This window comes from Pongo abelii, chromosome 15 (genome assembly GCF_028885655.2).
Source record: "Pongo abelii isolate AG06213 chromosome 15, NHGRI_mPonAbe1-v2.0_pri, whole genome shotgun sequence".
In the NCBI taxonomy this organism is placed as follows: domain Eukaryota; kingdom Metazoa; phylum Chordata; class Mammalia; order Primates; family Hominidae; genus Pongo; species Pongo abelii.
In genome coordinates, this window is record NC_072000.2 from 26446191 (window position 1) to 26466268 (window position 20078).

A 20078-nucleotide genomic window follows, 5' to 3' on the forward strand; every position below is an offset into this window, starting at 1 on the left:
TGAACATGCCTGGGTCTAAGTGAGGTGTGGGAAAATAGTGGCAGGGGGCAGCATGGTGGTGCAGTAAAGGGCTATAACTTTATTTGTATTTCCTCTTACACAAAACCATCAAAACAAGAACAGAGAAGGGCTGAAAATCCATTCAAACCCCATGTTCTCAGAGATATTCCAGGGAGTTCTTGAGGCTGAGTGCGTAGCTTCAAATCCAGCACTAATTCCTCAACCCCTGGCCTGAGGTCTTCATAGATTGGTGGCTTGAGCCCTGCAATTAATTATAATCCCTTGTCCACCTTGATGTAAGGCAGGAAAGCAGATTGAAATGCTCCTCTCTGATGGGCAAGGGGAATCACAGCCCATAGATGTACTGCACCTTCTGTACTACAGGAGCAGAACCTGAAGCTGCTTCCAAGGCTCTGGACACTTGCACGCAGGGCTAGAGGCCAATGGTATATGAGCGGCCTGTGGGGTTATGAATAGCGGAACAGACTGGTGCTGTCACAGCCCACTCATACCACACCTTCTTGGAATTGCTGCATCTCCAGAAACGCACACAGATGGTTTGGCCTTCACGCACCGTTATGGGCTGCTGTAAGAAGAAAGACAGGGAGGTTCAGGGTGAAGCTAATGAATTATACATGGCAATGTATTAAGGTAGGTGTGGAGATAAAATGATAAACATGACAAGACTGTCCCAACCCTTTGAAAGTTATTTGAAGCCTATCAGAACACTGAACAGTAAGACACTGAACAAATAATCAAAGGTGTGGTGAGAGCTGTGAACATGTACAGAGTGCTAGAAAAACACCTATGAAAGGGAACACTAACCTAGTCTAGGAGATCAGAGAAAGTTTATCTCACAATAAAAATGTTTAAAGAAGACCTAGAAGATAGGTTAACTGTGTGAAGAGACAAGCAAAGAACTTCACAGGCAAGAGAAAGGCATGAAAGCCTGAGGTAGGAAAGAAGATAGACAATTAGAACAAAAAGAAGGTCCATAAGGCTGAAGCAGTGTAAGCAAGGGGACAGTAGCTGCAAAGGTAAGCAAACACTCGATCACATCAAGTCTTACAAGCAATGTCCCAGATTTTGACTTTTATCCTAAAGACAGTGGGAAGGCATTGAAGCATTTTAAGCAAAAAAGAGAGAGAAGATCAGGCCAGGCGCGGTGGCTCATGCCTGTAATCCCAGCACTTTGGGAGGCCGAGGTGGGCGGCTCATGAGGTCAGGAGATCGAGACCATCCTGGCTAACACGGTAAAACCCCATCTCTACTAAAAATACAAAAATTAGCCAGGCATGGTGGCTGGCACCTGTAGTCTCAGGTACTGGGGAGGCTGAGGCAGGAGAATGGCATAAACCTGGGACGCGGAGCTTGCAGTGAGCTGAAATTGCGCCACTGCACTCCAGCCTGGGCGACAGAGACTCCGTCTCTTTAAAAAAAAAAAAAAGAGATAAGATCAAATTTGAGTTTTTAAAAGATGACTCTTGCTCAAAGTAGAGAACAGACAGAAGAGTAGCCAGAGTAGATGCGGGAAAGCCAGGCAGAAGGCCACTCCAAATACTCCCAACACCTACCACTGGGATCCAAGAGCATATGAAATCAGGAGAACACGAGTCATAGTCAACTATCTTCCTGGGAGAAGGAAAGAAGCACAATACCAAAGGCAAAGGTTACTCCTTAACTACAGAATCTTAAAAGCAGTTCCTACCTTAATAGGGAAGAGGATGGGAAACCATGAGAACATCCCAGGAGAGTGAGTCTCTGGACGGATACCTGTGTGGACAAAGTAATGAAAAAACAGAGGTCTCCATGGCTGTGCCTTTTGCCTATGTTGAAGAGGGTCTCTTCTCTAATCACACAAACAAAGATCTCCATTCACTGAGCACTGGGCCCCCCATAAATCTAAATGACACATGTACATATAAGCTGCCCAGGCAGCACACCCTCATACTCTGCCATCTACTACCATAGACACTCACTCAGAGTGATGTCCTGATAAAGCACAGTCTCAAAGTAGCCGGCAAAGCCATGTAGTACTGTGTTCACCTCCACAGGAAACTCCAAGGTGCAATAGCGGTTGTTGTCAATCATAGGATCTGCCAGGAAATAATTATGTGGGTGACAAGGGGCCAGAAGCTCTAGACAACTTGATAAAGCATGAGCAAGACCAAGGAAAGGAAGAGTAGATAAGGCAGACTAGGGACAGCAAGGGAAGAAAGCAGGAGGAAGGAAGAAGCCCACACCCCTCTAGTCAGAGGACAACTATAAAAGAACCTACCTCTGTTGGGATGGCTGAAGGTGAAACAGGGCTGGGGTGCAGAGAGCTGGTGGAAGTTGTGCAGCCGTACCACATAAGGCATCTCAAACTGGGCCTGTCAGAGACAGAAAGAGAGAGAGTGTGTTGGGGAAGACACACGAGATAACTACTTCCCCAAGGATTAAAAAAAGTTTTACTTTAGTGCTTCCCCAATCCCTAACTTCTTCGCCTCTTCATCCCCAGCAGAAGAAAATAGCTGATGCAAATACAGAAAAAGAAGAGGACTAAAGAGTACCACTTCTTTCCGAAGAGAGTGGTTCTTTACCTCAGGGTCACGGTCCTTCTCCCTACAGGCTCGGACCTCATTGTACAGCTTGGAGGAAGAGATGGGAGCCAGAAAGGAAGTGTACTCCCCAGGGATGCTCACACCGTCATCTGCACAGCAGGATGGTCAAATTAGTTCCAGAGGGAGGGAAATGGTATGTCTGTACTAACTGAAGGATCAGAAGGAGCAAACCTCCCATGTCAAAACCAACCAACGTTGGCATGGGCATGGAAGAAAGAGACAAATGCATGTTGTCACATTACTAAGCCAGCCTGCTTCCAACTACTGTCACGGAGGATTCCACTTCTAGGTTAATTTACAGAGCCACACAGATTAAAACTGAAAGAACCCAAGATAGTCTAATCTGGTGGTTCTTAACTTTTGTGGGGTCACAAAGTCCCACAAAAGTTCCTGATGAAAGCTAAGCTCAGGGTACCTATGTCATATTTACTTTTTTTTTTTTTATTTGAGATGGAGTCTCGCTCTGTTGCCCAGGCTGGAGTGCAGTGGCACAATCTCGGCTCACTGCAACCTTCTCCTCCCAGGTTCAAGTGATTCTCGCACCACAGCCTCCCGAGTAGCTGGGATTACAGGCGTGCACTGCCACGCCTGACTAATTTTTGTATTTTTAGTAGTGACGGGGTTTCGCCATGTTGCCCAGGCTGGTCTCAAACTCCTGACCTCCCGCTTTGGCCTCCCAAAGTGCTGCGATTACAGGCATGAGTCACCGCGCCCAGCCCACTCCCTTCATTTTACAAATATGAACACTAAGGTTTGGAGAGATGACTTCATTTGCTAAGGGCACAGAGGTAGTGAAGCAGTGGCTCTCAAACTCATATGATGTGACCCAGGTCCAACCCACTTTCCCCTAAACCCTGTACCCTCCTCCCAGGTTGCTGTCTCACCCATCATCACCCTCCACCTACACCCCAATCTAGGGGCACCTTTTAGGAAGTGCTGGGCTCCATCCAGGCACTCAGGCGACAATTCATTGTCAGCAAATGAGCCCAGAAGCTCACTGACAATGATGTCTGCTTTCTCTGGAGCCACCCATTCCCTCATGTCTGATGAGACTACGGTCACTTGGCTTCCCCATTCTTCAAACTGCCAGTTCTCTAGCCTGAAATAGAGACAATAAGGTAAGGAGAGATGTTAAGGAAATTTGGCAATGAGGACTAACTTCCCAGCAAGCGGGTTGCTACTCACGTCACCACGGCATTTGGGTTTTTCTCCACAGCATACAGCTTTATCCGCCGGTCAGCCTGCTTGGCTGCCCGCAGGGAAGCGTTCACCAGGGGTCCCCGTCCTGCTCCCAGCACCATCAGTACCCTAAGAAAGAAAGGGAAGAGTCAAGCAGACTTGGCATATACAGATGTAGGATGCAAGTCCCTGAGATTGAGGGGAAAGCACTCACTGGACATTGGTATCCTTCTCCTCTTCTGGTACTCGGTCTAGCAGACATTTATAGATGGCCTGGAGGGAGGAGAGAATAGCCCATGGTTGTAATCCCATCCTCCACAGGTCATGCTGGCCCTGTGCTTTCCTCACCCTGGGCACCACACAGTACCTGCTGGTACTGAGAGTATTTGATGGGGTCCTTTTCAAATACTTCATATGTCTGAGATTCAAGATTGTCCATCAGTGGCTGATGAATGAAGAAAAGGACAAAGTTAGCTGGTTTCTGGCAAAAGACAATGCACTAAAATATCAAAAACTTTCCACTGCTTTCTGAGCTTTAGTAAAATTTGGAGGCATATATTCTCAAGAAACATTTTCCACCCCACCTTCCTCCTCTCAGCGCACTCCAGACCCACCTGAAGCGGGGACTGCAGATAGTCTTCATAGCCCTTGGCAAAGAGTTCATAGGCATTAGGTGGAGGACGGTTCTGGCTTAAGTATTCCAAGTACTGGAGGTAGGAGCAGAACTCCTTCTCTGAGTGGTGGTTGGTGCCTGTGATGATGAACTGCACCTCCAACTGTGAGAAAAGTCAGATCATCAGACACAGCCCTCAAACCAAGATTCTGGAATATTATGGTATATGGTCAAAGAGCCCTAATGTAAAATAAGGTCCAGATCAACAGTTCTCTTTTTTTTTTTTTTTTTTTTTAAAAGATGGAGTCTCGCTCTATTGCCCAGGCTGGAGTACAATGGCGTGATCTTGGCTCACTCACAACCTCCACCTCCCAGGATCAAGCAATTCTCCTGCCTCAGCCTCCCAAGTAGCTAGGACTACAGGTGCGTGCCACCATGCTTGGCTAATTTTTGTATTTTTACTAGAGATGGGGTTTCACCATGTTGGCCAGGCTGGTCTCAAACTCCTGACCTCAGATGATCCATCCGCCTCAGCCTCCCAAAGTCCTGGGATTACAGGCATGAGCCACTGCACCTGGCCCAGACCAACAGTTCTTTAGCATCTGTCCCAATACCAACAAAGGCAGCATGAGGCTTCAGTAAACATAAAAAGCCCCCTTGGCCGGGCGTGGTGGCCCATGCCTGTAATCCCAATACTTTGGAAGGCCGAGGTGGGTGGATCATTTGAGGTCAGGCATTCAAGACCAGCCTGGCCAACATGGTAAAACCTGTCTCTATTGAAAATACAAAAATTAGCCGGGCAGTAGTGGTGCATGCCTATAATCCCAGCTACTCAGGAGGCTAAAGCAGAAGAATCGCTTAAGCCTGGGAGGCAGAGGTTCCGGTGAGCTGAGATCGTACCGCTGCACTCCAGTCTGGGTGACAGAGTGAGACTCTGTCTCAAAAAAAAAAAAGAAAAAAGAAAAAGCCCTCTTATGCCATAAAAGTATCATCAACACCCAAACAGCCTCATGGATCCTTGCTGTAACTTCCTAAATGAAACCTTCTGCAAAGTTCTCATGAGGTTTGGTTTGTTTTGAAAGGTTTCTAGGGCTACTACTGGCATTTACCTTTTTGTTCTCAAGACTCCCAACTTCACTGAAATTGCTCCCCAGAAACCAAAGAAAAAGAGACAGCCTCACAGGAAAAAACGATCATACACAGGTAAATAAGGCACAATGTATAGCTGGACTACCTTTAGGACCCTCCTACCACTCACCTTGAGGAGCCGGAAGATGAGCCTCTGGTGCATCTTAGAAAGAACAGGAAATCCCTTCTTATTGGTCAGGAAAATGCTAGTGGGGAGAATGGCTGCTTTGATGGGCTCCCCAAGCCAGCGATCAATGACATGATTAGATGGGAGGTCAGCCCCAATTTCAAGAGCTACATGAGGCAAAAGAAAAACTGTCAACCACTGCCAGGCAAGAAACCCTTCCTTGCTCCTTTGTACAAAATCTGTTTACTTCTTTAAGAGAAAGGCAGTCTGAGACAGAGGGGAAGTCGCAAAATTGTATACTATATACAAAATTCCTGATTCTTATTCACAGGAGGTAAGAGAAGCAACACCCATCCCAGGATTCTCATGGACTCACCCACTGCAATCCTCTTACTATAGTCACACAAAGTCCGGAAGTTGTGCCACCTGTTCAGTCAAATACAGAAAAGTACAGTCAACTAGATATGGCCGACCAATCACCACAGCTCAAGGAGACCTCCCTACAGGTTGCACCCTGTACTTCCCCTCACTCTATCCCTTGCACCCTGGTACAGCAGCAAAGGGAGACATACCACATCCACGTTTTCTCCTCTCCACTGTACTCCTGTGTGTGTGTAGTTGGTGCATTCTCAATTATATCATCTCTCAGGTCCTCTGGTGCCACCAAGGGTACCCGCATCCAGAACTGCACATGAAGTCACCCTTTTAGAACCCTCTTCTGAACTCATTGGGTCCAGAAAGTTTCCCTCGATAAAACAAAACTTCATCCAGACCTCGTTAATCCCTTTATATGCTTTTCCCAATTTGTAATTTTGTAAGTGAACATGTACCTTATATATAGATCCTTATGTAAATATCTGCCTTGTCTTACGTAAGTTTCCAAAATAATTACATTTACATGTTTTGAAACTCTCTTCATACCACTTTTAGATGGAGAGGTGTGCAATACTGACCTTTTTTTTTTGAGACAAGGTCTGGCTGTGTCACCCAGGCTGGAGTGCAGTGGTGCAATCTCAGCTAACCGCAACCTCCACCTCACAGGTTCAAGTCATCCTCCCACCTCAGCTTCCCAAGTAGCTAGGACTACAGGCGTGTGTCACCACACCTAGCTAATTTGTGTTTTTTTGTTTTTGTTTTTGTTTTGATTTTTATACAGACAGGGTTTCACCATGCTGCCCAAGCTGGTCTCGAACTCCTGAGCTCAGCGATTTGCCCACCTCAGCCTTCCAAAGTGCTGGGATTACAGGCATGACCCACTGTGCCCGGCAATACTGATACTTCAGTTCTGCCAAACACACCCTTCACTGAATGGCTAGGCACAAGAAGGTACTTAGCACAATCTGACTACTATGATATGCAGCAGGAAAGGAGCCCCTCAGCTATACCATGGAAGAGTGATGGCCAGTGTGGATGTGGTTGGTCAAAACTCTGGCCAGGTTGGTGTTATCTTCCTGATTAAGGGGCAGCAGGAAAGCTGGAAGACCCAAATATGCACCAAAATTCAGCTCCTGCAACATGGCCTGGAACGGAGATGAAGAGGAAAAATTTTGAGCTAATAAGCAAACAGCTTTTTTTTTTTTGAGACAAAGTCTCACTCTGTCACCCAGGCTGGAGTGCAGTGGCACAGTCTCCACTCACTGCAGCCTTGACCTTCCCAAGCTCAACTGATCCTCCCTCCTCAGCCTCCTGAGTAGCTGGGACCACAGGCATGTGCCACCATGCCTGGCTAATTTTTGTATATTTTATAGAGATGGGGTTTCACTACACTGCCCAGGCTGGTCTCGAACTCCTGAGCTCCAGTGATCCTACAGCCTCAGCCTCCCAAAGTGCTAGGATTATATTAGGTGCACCACGGCACCCAGCCTAATAGCTTTAATTTCATTATATCAGTTGATTTACCAAGTTATTGGGGATGGGAGGGGACCACTCTCCCCACCCAGCTTGGTTAGAAAAATCCAGCAGAGAAGTCAAACAGTCTTACCGCCTCGGAATTCCTGCGAATCTTCTCCACTTTTGAGTCTGGACGAATCCATGGAGAAAGCTTTCCCACAATTAGCGTATTCCAGTCTGCACTCCCCCACCCAAGAAAGACAAATACTGAATAAGGTTCAGCACTTTACTTGTTCAATTTTTAGTTTGGGAATCAAGAGTAGAAATGAGAGACAAAGGTTTTTTCTACATAGACATGGGATAGCCTGATGCAGAATAGAGAAGCAAGGAGAAAACAAGTTATCTATATCCCAGGGACTAACAAATATATCCAAGTTAGAAAAGGAGGAGAATGAGGGCCCCGATAAAGCAGAAGTTGTTATTGCCTCTAATAATTAAGGGGCATATGGGATGGTCCCTACCCCTTCCTGACAGCAGTAGGTCTGATCGTGTCTGGGGACCGGGCCGATTCTTAGCAGGTTCCTGAATGAACTCCCTCTTGAAACGCGGATGGAAGACAGGCATGCAGAGGAAATCAAACCTACAACCGCGACAGACCCAGAATCATGTAAAGAGAGCAGCAGTGCCAGAGAGCCAAGCAACTGGATTTAGGCTATTTTGATTTTGCACAGCCCTTTCAGCTGCCATCAGTTCAACCTACTAGGCTGCTGAGTTCAGACCACCTTGGGGGATATCAACTCTGCTGTACTGTGCCTGAATTTCTCCCTAAAACACAGCCATGGGAAATATGAGTAAGGAGAAAATGATGGAAATCCACAAGTAGAATTTTTTTTTCTCCTCAGGTGTCACTATGTTTCCAAGACCATCACACCCAGATTTGCCCCAGTTCTGCCCATGCCTCCCCCGTCAAGATTAGCCTGTTCTCTCCCTTGCCCCCTAACACCTCCTCCCACTCCCAGACAATAATCGCGACCTCCAGGGCCCTTTAGAGTTTACCCAACAACTCTCCCAACTTTGGGACTCAGTGACCACAGGCCCCCCACAAGTTACTTTCCTCACGTTACTGGGTCCGAGGCTCCTCCCCTCCAACGAGTAATAGTCTCTCCCCTCCTCATCCTAGCCGACCCCCTCACCCCTGCTTCTCCGGGATGACTAGTCTGCCCTTCTCCGTCCCCGAGTTCGGACCCCGCATTCCGCTCGTGGAGGTCCGGCCCTCACCCCTGCTTGGCCACAGCCCCTAGTGTGTCAGCTATTTCGGGGACGCAATTCAGGTCCCTCCCGCTGGACACGCGGCTCCCACCAGCACCCCCGACCGCCATCGCCGCCATCTTTCTCCTCGCGCTGTCCACGCCGGGATTCCTTGATACTAGTAGCCAATCACAAAGTCAAACTAGAGCCCCCCAGAAGGCGGGACGAGTCGCCTTAACAACCAGAGCGTCTGCCACAGCTCCCGAACGGCAGGGATGGGGAGTGGCTTTTCCCGCCAATCCGCGGGCTGCACAGTGGCGTACGGCGTGGATCCACCAATCTCAGGGTCTGGTTCCTGACGCACTTCAATCTCCCAGAATGCTTAGTATATCTGCAGAACTCCGTTAAGAGACTACACCTCCCATGAAACCCTGCAGTATAACCTTGAAGTACCATCACGGAGAAAAACGATCTCATCTCAGGGCCAGTGGCGCAATGGATAACGCGTCTGACTACGGATCAGAAGATTCCAGGTTCGACTCCTGGCTGGCTCGGGGGCTCTTGGCAGCTACGCTGCTTGAGCGTTTTCTAATTTTCCTTTCCTTTCGCAGTTTGATGCTTCTTTATTATCTTCATGCTTTCATTATCAGGTCCTAAGTTAGTTGAGTTATGCAGCCATGTAATGTTAGCTTTTCCCGTAACTACCTTCAAAAGTGTTTTTCTTGTGTCATTATTTACGTCCATATAAACATTGAGAAAACTGGGTTAATGGCTGGTGCTATTAAAATGAGCTTTGTCACCTTACTATGTTACATATTAAAATAAACTGCTAACTCAGCTACTACTTCCTAGTGATTCTAGGAAGTAGCGTTTTGTGTTTCAAACACAAAAGGTGTAAATAAACGCCTAAACACACACACACACACACCTCTCAAGACAGAGAAAAGGAATTCATTAATTACAGTGGGCAGCAGTCATGAAATTGGCTGGCATGGAGGCCAGAGAGAATCTACATTTTCTCATGTCATTAGCTGCTAGAGAGATGGAAAGGAAGGAAGCAAGGAAAGACATAGGGAGGGAAATGGGAACTCCTGAAGGCAGGGGGCCCACTGGTGTTGAGGGCTCGGCACCAAGGATGGAGAGGAGAACACGGTACGAGAGGCCCGACGCAGGCGCCGCTGGCAGAACTTGGGGACCGACTGGCAGGGAGTCCCGAGAAAGCAAAGTTGGGGGTGATGCCTAGGATTCTGTCCGTGCAGTGAGCGAGAAATGCGAAAAGAGGGTTTGGGAAATCAGGGTTTGGGTTTGGTCATGCTGAATTGAACGTCTAGGGGGCGCTGTGTAATAGAAAATTGGATGAACAATTATCTGAACCAGATGAGATGGAGGTCGCCAGAAGAAAAGAACTGAGGTCATGCGACTGAGATCACCATAGCTCGTTGGGGACAGAGCCACAGGAAATACGAAAAGGGTGTGGGGTAGGATAAGTTCTGGGGAACCCTGGGTGCAATGCAAGTGCCCCAAAAGAATGAAAGCCGGAAAACCGGCCGGGCGCGGTGGCTCACACCTGTAATCCCAGCACTTTGGGAGGCGGAGGCGGGTGGATCTCCTGAGGTCATGAGTTCGAGACCAGCCTGGCCAACATGGCGAAACCCCCGTCTCTACTAAAATATACCAAAAATTAGCCAGGCGTGGTAGCAGGCGCCTGTAATCCCAGCTACTCGGCCAGCTACTCGGGAGGCTGAAGCAGGAGAATTGCTTGAACCCGGGAGGCGGAGGTTGCAGTGAGCCAAGATCACGCCACTGCACTCCAGCCTGGGCAACAAGAGCAAAATAATGTCGGGGCAGGCGGAGGAGGAAAGGAAAGTCGGAAAACAAAATAATTAAATGCACCATGAAGGCCAGGCTGGGCGCAGTGGCTCACGCCCGTAATCCCAGCACTTTGGGAGGCCGAGGCGGGCGGATCACCTGAGGTCGGGAGTTCCAGACCAGCCTGACCAACATGGAGAGACCCCCGTCTCTACTAAAAATACAAAATTTAGCCAGACGTGGTGGCGCGCGCCTGTAATACCAGCTACTCAGGAGGCTGAGGCAGGAGAATCACTTGAACCTAGGAGGTGGGAGGCGGAAGCTGCAGTGAGCCTAGATCATGCCATTGTACTCCAGCCTGGGCAACAGCAAGACTCCGTCTCAAAAAAAAAAAAAAAATCCCAGCACTTAGGGAGGCCGAGGCAGGCAGATCACGAGGTCAGGAGATCAACACCATCTTGGCTAACACAGTGAAACCCCTTCTCTACTAAAAAAAAATACAAAAAAGATTAGCCGGGTGTGGTGGCAGGCGCCTGTAGTCCCAGCTACTCAGGAGGCTGAGGCAGGAGAATGACCCAGGAGGCAGAGCTTGCAGTGAGCCGAGATCGCGCCACTGCACTCCAGCCTGGGCGACAGAGCGAGACTCCATCTCAAAAAAAAAAACTCCATGAAGCCTGAAGGTATTGGAGGTGCTTTTGTCCACTATTATCGTTACTATTTTTCTGCTCCAGGATCCCACGCAGCATATCATATGACATTTAGTTGCTATGTCTCCTTAGGCTCCTCTTGGCTATGACAGTTTCTCAGATGTTCCTTGTTTTTGATGACCTTGGTAGTTTTGAGGAGTACTGGTTAGGTATATTGCAGGATGCCCCTCTATTGGAATTTGTCTGTTTTTCTCATGATTAGACTGTGTTTTGGGAAGGAAGGTCACAGAGTTAAAGTGCTGTTTTTGCCGGGGGCAGTGGCTCAGGCCTGTAATCCCAGCACTTTAGGAGGCCGAGGCAGGCAGATCACCTGAGGTCAGGAATTTGAGACCAGCCTGGCCAACATGGTGAAATCCCGTCTCTACTAAAAATACAAAAATTAGCCAGGAATGGTGGCACGCGCCTGTAATACCAGCTACTCGGAGGCTGAGGCAGGAGAACTGCTTGAAACTGGGAAGCAGAGGCTGCAGTGAGCCGAGATCACACTACTGCACTCCAGCCTGGGTGACAGAGCGAGAGTCCATCTCAAAAAAAAAAAAAAAAAGTGCTATTTTAATCACATCATATCAAGGGTACGTACTATCAACATGATTTATGACTTAATGTTGACCTTGATCACCTGAAAAGAAGTAGTTTATCCAGTTTTTCCACTGTTAAGTGATTCTCTCCCCCCCTCTCCCTAGCGCCAACTTTCCATACTGTATTCATTGGAAGGAAGTCACTATGCTCCCCCTCCTTAGAGTTGGAGTATCTACAGAATTTATTTGGAATTCTTCCCTCCAGGTCTTTTCAATAAATGGTTTTTCTCAGCAAGTGGGTGAGTGAGTACTCCACCAGCATTTTATTTATTTATATTTTATTTCATTTTTCATTTTATTTTGAGACAGAGTCTTGCTCCGTCGCCCAGGCTGGAGTGCAGTGGCATGATCTCAGCTCACTGCAACCTCCACCTCCCGGGTTCAAGCAATTCTCCTGCCTCAGCCTCCCAAGTAGCTGGGACCACAGGCGTGCACCACCATGCCCGGCTAATTTTTGTATTTTTAGTAGAGATGGGGTTTCACCATGTTGGCCAGGCTGGTTTCAAACTCCTGACCTCAGGTGATTCACCCACCTCAGCCTCTCAAAGTGCTGGGATTACAGGTGTGAGTCATGACGCCCCGCCTTCACTGGCATTTTAAGAGGTAAAAGAAAGAGTTGTTGAGGAGGTCTGCTTGTTCTCTGCCCTAGTTGTGCCCAACCAAACTCTACATTCACAGAAGACTTGTTAGATGTTTTTTCTTCTTTAGAAGCTAATTGTCTAGATTGTGGACCATCTGTGCTCCTGGCATCTCACTCCTGATGTCAAGCAGGTAGCTGCTCTGTTGGTTGTTAACTAACCCATCATGGGTGACAGGGAGAGAGGACAATCTATGAAACAATAATGTCAGTTTTGCCATCAGTTAAAGTAATTTTCTAAAGGATTCATGTAAAAGAACCTAGAATTTCTGACTGACCCTAAAGTAAGTTTACATGGGCTGAATTTCTTTGGTCTGTGTTGTCTTTGTCTTTTCATTCCAAATGGCCTCGGCATTGTGGCTAGCATCATGCTGAACAGTTCTCAGTAACTCCATACCACGTTGCTCTCAGCCTTTTCTATAGCACTTTCCTGTGCCATAAAACACAGCATGTAACCGTGGGTCTGTCTACATGAGTTGCAGAGGAGCAAGAAGGGAAGGAATGAAGAGAAATAGAGCACCTGGAACAGGTCCTGTCCCTAGGCGTTAAGTCAAAGTTGGTGAAGTCTACATTATGTTCTGCTTTGCTCTGCTCTGCATGCTGAGCTTTTGGGCCCAGAAGCGTGTGAATCACTGTTATACTATGGGACTTTTGCCTTGGCTGAGATGAAGATAGGGAAATGGTGCGACAGAAGGGCAAATAACCTGGGTGAGAAATAACGTTACTTTCTCCAACAGGAGCCAATGACCAACAGGCCGGAGCACTGGAGACTTTCTGGAGGAAAGGGGTACCCACTCCCAGATAATGCTCCCACTTATCCCCCTGGCTTTCCTCACTTTCAGGCCCAATTCTTCCACCTTATCTTGTTCTTTTGTCCTTGTTTAAACACCTCTAGCCCATTGGAAACCTCTTTGCATCTTCTATTGTGCTCCCCTCCTCCCTCCGCGCTTGCCTCCCTCCCCAGGCCCACCTTCACTCATCTCTGTGCCTGCCCAGCCAGCCACACTCTTCAACACCAAAATAATGGCCTGTTTGACCCTCCTACTGCTCCAAATTGCTTTTTCACAATCAAGGCTGTCCTCCAGCTATAAAAGTGGCAGAGTTACTGAGGCAAAATAATCTGTGCAGATTTGCATTCTCTTTTTTGTCATCTCTATTATACAGTGTTTATCTGTCAAAATGAATAGAAAGCAGGAACTGTTCTGAACATAGAAAAAGATGGAAAACTACCCAATTTATTTATGAAGACAGAACACATCTAATATCAAAACCTGTCAGAAATAACACTCCCAAAAAAGCTATAGACCCTTACTTATGGATATAAATGTAAGATTCCTAAAATATTTAGGATTAATAAATAAAACTTAAAAGTATGTTAATATAGTAATTATATAATAAAACCCATTAGGGTTTATACCAATAATTAACACAAAGGTATTAGGAAATTTCTTTATAGAATAGGTCAAAAATAAACCAAACAAAAAATATTTGACGGTTGTTAATTGTCAAAGAAGAGAACACAGTACGTTAACTGCATTTTCTATAAATATTCTCTTTTTTTTTGAGACAGTCTCGCTCTGTCGCCCAGGCTGAAGTACAGTGGCGTGATCTCGGCTCACTGAAACCTCCGTCTCCTGGGTTCAAGCAATTCTCCTGCCTCAGCCTCCCGAGTAGCTGGGACTACAGGCGTGTGCCACCATGCCCGGCTAATTATTTTTGTATTTTTATTACAGACAGGGTTTCATCATATTGGCCAGACTGATCTCAAACTCCTGACCTCGTGATCCGCCCACCTTGGCCTCCCAAAATGCTGAGATTAGAGGCATGAGCCACCTCACTTGGCCATAAATATTCTTAATAGTTTTGGTATTCATCATATATGTGTATATATAAGATCAACAACTTACATAAAGATGAAATGAGCTGCCCTGCATGGTTGTAAGTGCCCATAGTCCCAGCTACTCAGGAGACTGAGATGGGAGGATCCCTTGAGCCCAGGAGCTCGAGGTCAGCCTGGGCAACACAGTGAGATCTTTTCTTGAAAAAAAAAAAAAAAAAATACAAGAATATCTAGTCTCATCACTGAGTTATTTAGTATTATTCTGAAAAATCCAATATAATAAGATTGGAAATAGAAAAAAACGGGTTACAACTTTTAGGAAGGGAGAGGTAAATTTATCATTATTTGTAGATGATATGATTGCACACATAGAAAATTCATAAGAATCCATTTTAAAACGATGAGAATTAATACTAGAATGCAGAGAAGTAACTTGATGTAAGATAAGTATAAAATAAATCTGTAGCTTCTCATATACCAAGATTAACCAGTTAGAAGACATTATTGATTTTAAAAAATCCCAATAATATGATAGTTAAGAGTATGGCCTGCTAAACCAGATAGCAAGACGTTAAAGCCCTGTTCATTCATTTACTAGGACTGTGAACCTAACGCTTCTGGCCTGTTTTCTCATCCACAAAATGGGAATGTAAATAATAGCTCTTATAAAGTCATTATGAGTATTAAATTAGTTAACATAGTAAAGCATTTAGAAGCTACCCTGCACATAGTAAACCTTCAATACGTATTGGCTATTGTGATTATTATTTTCCCCATTCACAGTGGTAACAGTAACACTACTATAAAATATTTATCTTTACTGAAAAATGTGAGAAACTGACATAAAGAAAATTATAGGCTGGTTACGGTGGCTTATGCTTGAAATCTCAACACTTTGGGAAGCCGAGGCAGGAGGATTGCTTGAGCCTAGGAGTTCAAGGCCAGCCTAGGCAACATAACAATACCCCATCTCTACAAAAAATTTTTAAAAATTAGCTGGGCGTCAGCCTGGCCAACATGGTGAAACCCCGTCTCTACTAAAAATACAAAAATTAGCCGAGTGTGGTGGCACATGCCTGTAATCCCAGCTACTCGGGAGGCTGAGGCGGGAGAATCCCTTGAGCCTTGGAGGTAGAGATTACCGTGAGCCGAGATTGTGCCACTGCACTCCAGTCTGGGCGACAGAGTGAGACCCTGTCTCAAAAAAAAAAAATTAGCAGCCGGGCACGGTGGCTTGTAATCCCAGCACTTTGGGAGGCAGAGGCGGGTGGATCACCTGAGGTGAGGAGTTCGAGACCAGCCTGGCCGACATGGTGAAAGTCTATCTCTACTGAAAATACAAAAATTAGCTGGGCGTGGTGGCAGGACCTATAATCCCAGCCACTCAGGAGGCTGAGGCAGGATAATTGCTTGAAGCTGGTAGGCGGAGGTTGCAGTGGGCCACGATCGGGCCATTGTTCTCCAGCCTGGGCGACAAGAGCAAAACTCCATTAAAAAAAAAAAAAAATGACCTGGGCATTGTGGCATACACCTGTAGTCCCAGCTACCCAAGAGGCTGAGGTGGGAGGATTGCTTGAGCCCAGGAAGTTGAGTCTGCAGTGAGCTGTGATCAAACCACTGCACTCCAGCCTGAGTGACAGAGCAAGACCCTGTCTATCAAAAAGGAAAAAAAAAATTGCTGCAAGATAAAATAGAAGACTAAAAAAAATGGAGAAACAAGCCATAATCTTAGAAAATAATGAATCTTACAAAGATGTAAATTCTTACCAAATTAATTTCTCAATTTCTCACTTTTACAACATTCAATCACGATTCTTTTTTTTTTTTTTTTTTTTTTTTTTTTTTGAGACGGAGTCTCGCTCTGTTACCCAGGCTGGAGTGCAGTGGCACGATCTTGGCTCACTGCAAGCTCCACCTCCTGGGTTCACGCCATTTTCCTGCCTCAGCCTCCCAAGTAGCTGGGATTACAGGCGCCCGCCACCACGCCCGGCTAATTTTTTGTATTTTTAGTAGAGACGGGGTTTCACTGTGTTAGCCACGATGGTCTTAATCTCCTGACCTCGTGATCCACCCGCCTCCGCCTCCCAAAGTGGGGGGATTACAGGCGTGAGCCACTGCGCCCGGCCCATTCAATCACAATTCTAATGGAATCTTTTGTTACTTGATAAAATAATTCTACTGTTCATCTGCAATAAAAATCAGACAAGAAAAGCAAGGAAAACTCAAAAAGAGAGGAGAAAGAGGCCGGGGAGTGGTGGCTTTTTTTTTTTTTTTTGAGACACCTCTGCCTCTCAGGCTCAAGTGAATCTCCTGCTTCAGCCTCCCAAGCAGCTGGGATTACAGGCGCACGCCACTACTGCCCGGCTAATTTTTGTATTTTCAGTAGAGACGGGGTTTCACCATGTTGGCCAGGTTGGTCTTGAACTCCTGACCTCAAATGATCCACCCACCTCGGCCTCCCAAAGTGGTGGGATTACAGGCGTGAGCCACCACACCCGGCCTCAATGAAATCTTCAGCAGCCATTAAAATCAGTGTTGTCAAAGAAAATGTAGTAACATGGAGAAAGGCTTATGACATGCCATTAAGAGACACACATTACAAATTTTACACACAGAATGACCTCAACTATGTGGAAAAATTGTATTTTCCAAATGTTCTGTATAAGCATGTTTATATTACATGTAAAATATTTTTAAAAATACATATAAAACCTGTTACCTTGGCTGGGCATGGTGGCTCACGCCTGTAATCCCACCACTTTGGCAGGCCAAGGCAGGTGGATCACCTGAGGTCAGGAGTTCAAGACCAGCCCCGCCGTGGTGAAACCCTGTCTCTACTAAAAATACAAAAAATTAGCCGGGCATGATGGTGTGTGCCTGTAATCCCAGCTACTTGGGAGGCTGACGCAGGAGAATCACTTGAACCCGGGAGGCGGAGGTTGCAGTGAGCCGAGATCGCGCTATTGCACTCCAGCCTGGGCAACAAGAGTGAAACTGTCTCAAAAAAATAAAATAAAAATAAAAATAAAAATAAATAAACCTGTTACCGCTCCCTGATCTTTGTGCTTATGTCCTTTCTTTTGAAGGTCTAGCCAAGGCCTCCCTCCTTCTCTATAGGCTTGTGTAGCTATCCAGTCTTCAACAATCATTCTTGCCTCATAACAATAACATGATAGTCCTAGCCAGGCTAATATTTATTTATTTATTTATTTATTTATTTTTGTGAGATGGAGTCTCGCTCTGTCACCCAGGCTGGAGTGCAGTGGCGCAATCACGTCTCACTGCAACCTCCACCTCCCGGGTTGCCTCAGCCTCCCAAGTAGCTGGGATTACAGGTGCCCGCCACCATGCCCAGCTAATTTTTGTATTTTTAGTTGAGACGAGATTTCACCATCTTGGCTGGGCTGGTCTTGAACTCCTGACCTCGTGGTCCACCTACCTCGGCCTCCCAAAGTGCTGGGATTATAGGCATGAGCCACCGTACCCGGCCCAGGCTAATATTAATTAAGCTCTACCACATGCCAGGCACTTTAAATATATTATCTCAAAAGGCTGGGCGTGGTGGGTCATACCTGTAATCCCAGCACTTTGGGAGGCCAAGGTCAGCAGATCACTTGATGTCAGGAGTTCAAGAACAGCTTGGCCAATATAGTAAAACCCCATCTCTACTAAAAACACAAAAAAATTAGCTGAGCCTGGTGGTGCACTTATAATTGTAGTTACTTAGGAGGCTGAGGCAGGAGAATCGCTTGAACCCAGGAGGCGGAGGTTGCGGTGAGCCAAGATAGCGCCATTGCACTCCAGCCTGGGCAACAAGAGTGAAACTCCTTCTAAAAAAAAAAAAAGAAACAAATATTTTAAAATTTTCTCAGCCTGTTGCAGTAGCTTACCCCTGTGATCCTAACACTTTTGGGAGGCAGAGGTGGGAGGACTGCTTGAGCCAGGTGGCACATGCCTGTAGTCCTAGCTACTAGGGAGGCTGTGGTGGGAGGATCCTTTGAGCCCAGGAGGTTGAGGCTGCAGCTGCACTCCAGCCTGGTTGACAGAGTAAGACCCTGTCTCCCAGAAAAAGAAAACAAACAAAAAAACTGGGCAAAGGACATGAACAGACACTTCTCTAAAGAAGACATAGATGTTGCCAACAAATATATGAAAAAATGTTCAATATTACTAATCATAAGAGAAAGGCAAATCAAGACCACAATAAGATACCACCTCACACCAGTCAGAATGGCTATTATTAAAAAGTCATGCAAGGCGCAGTGGCTCACGCCTGTAATCCCAGCACTTTGGGAGGCCGAGACGGGTGGATCACGAGGCCAGATGGAGACCATCCTGGCTAACACAGTGAAACCCCACCTCTACTAAAAATACAAAAAATTAGCTGGGCGCAGTGGCGGGCACCTGTAGTCCCAGCTACTCGGGAGGCTGAGGCAGGAGAATGGCGTGAACCCGGTAGGCAGAGCTTGCAGTGAGCCGAGATCGTGCCACTGCACTCTAACCTGGGCGACAGAGCAAAACTCTGTCTCAAAAAAAAAAAAATTAAAATTAAAAAGTCATGGCTGGGCTGGGCGTGGTGACTCATGCCTGTCATCTCAGCACTTTGGGAGGCCAAGACGGGTGGATCACCTGAGGTCAGGAGTTCGAGACCAGCCTGACCAACATGGTGAAACCCCGTCTCTACTAAAAATACAAAAAAATTAGCCGGGCATGGTGGCAGGCGCCTGTAATCCCAGCTACTCGGGAGGCTGAGGCAGGAGAATCGCTTGAACTGAGTGGGTGGAAGTTGCAATGAGCTGAGATCATGCCCTGTATTCCAGCCTGGGTGACAGAGCAAGACTCCGTCTCAAAAAAAAAAAGGAAAGAAAGAAAGAAAAATAAATGAATGCGAGAATAGAAAACAAAATACCGCTAGTTCTCACTTATAAGTGAGAGCTAAACATTGAGCACACATGGACATAAAGATGGAAATAGACACTGGGGACTGCTAGAAGGGGAAGGGGGGCGGCAATGGTTGAAAAACTACCTATCAGGTACTATGCTCACTAACTGGGTGACGGGATCATTCATACACTAAACCTCAGTGACACACAGTTTACTCGTGTAACAAACTTGCACATGTACCCCCTGAGCCTAAAATGAAAGTTGGAAAAAAAAAAAAAAAACCTGTAGCATTACTTCTGCTTGTTTTCAGCCTGCTGGCCTGCCCTACAGATTTTAGACTTGCCAGCTCCCATAATCACATGAGCCAATTCTTTAAAATAAATCATATATAGATATATCCAGGTTCTGACCTTGCTCTTTTTTTTTTTGAGACACAGTCTGACTCTGTTGCCCAGTCTGGAGTGCAGTGGTGTGATCTCGGCTCACTGCAACCTCTGCCTCCTGGATTCAAGCAATTCTCCTGCCTCAGCCTCCCAAGTAGCTGGGACTATAGGCGCGAGCCACCATGCCCGGCTAATTTTTGTATTTTTAGAAGAGACAGGGTTTCGCCATGTTGGCCAGGATGGTCTCAAACTCCTGACCTCAGGTGATCCACCTGCCTCGGCCTCCCAAAGTGCTGGGATTACAGGTGTGAGCTACCATGCCCAGCCAACCTTACTCTTTAGATAACCCTTTTCTAAATCCTAGGCAGGTCATTTGCTTTTGGTTACACATTCTTTATTCAGCCAGGCTTGGTAAATTTAGGACTCTCCAAACTTCGGTTGTTTTTTCCTGAGACCAGAAGTTAGCCACTTTGGCTGGACCTCAGCAACTCAAAAACAAACCATCTTTTAGG

The 20078-nt window shown here is 46.5% G+C and overlaps 1 protein-coding gene and 1 non-coding gene across 7 annotated transcripts; one reads left to right on the forward strand and one right to left on the reverse strand.

Moving 5' to 3' along the window:
• Positions 1-59: 59 nt before the first annotated feature.
• On the reverse strand, positions 60-8994 carry PRMT5 (protein arginine methyltransferase 5). 6 transcript variants are annotated; one of them, XM_054529803.2, is made up of 18 exons: positions 8759-8994; positions 8002-8120; positions 7632-7717; positions 7036-7170; positions 6223-6335; positions 6027-6076; positions 5654-5817; positions 4397-4558; positions 4150-4227; positions 3997-4055; positions 3789-3911; positions 3527-3702; positions 2583-2692; positions 2279-2372; positions 1980-2096; positions 1709-1773; positions 518-586; positions 60-262 (listed from the first exon to the last, which is right to left on the reverse strand). In XM_054529803.2, exons 1-18 carry the CDS (start codon positions 8866-8868, stop codon positions 212-214), a joined length of 1881 nt encoding a protein of 626 aa, XP_054385778.2. In that variant the 5' UTR covers positions 8869-8994; the 3' UTR covers positions 60-211.
• A 215-nt stretch (positions 8995-9209) lies between these two features.
• TRNAR-ACG (transfer RNA arginine (anticodon ACG)) lies at positions 9210-9282 on the forward strand. Its single transcript has one exon. It is a non-coding gene; the product is annotated as a tRNA-Arg (tRNA).
• The last annotated feature ends 10796 nt before the right edge of the window (positions 9283-20078 follow it).

Excerpts from the sequence above, each read along its gene's own strand:
- PRMT5 (XM_054529803.2), bottom strand. The coding sequence starts at position 8,868 with ATGGCGGCGATGGCGGTCGGGGGTGCTGGTGGGAGCCGCGTGTCCAGC. Across the intron at positions 2,373-2,582 it reads AGAAGGACCGTGACCCTGAG|GCCCAGTTTGAGATGCCTTA; the intron begins GTAAAGAACCAC and ends TGTCTCTGACAG. Across the intron at positions 587-1,708 it reads CCATCCTCTTCCCTATTAAG|CAGCCCATAACGGTGCGTGA; the intron begins GTAGGAACTGCT and ends TTCTTCTTACAG.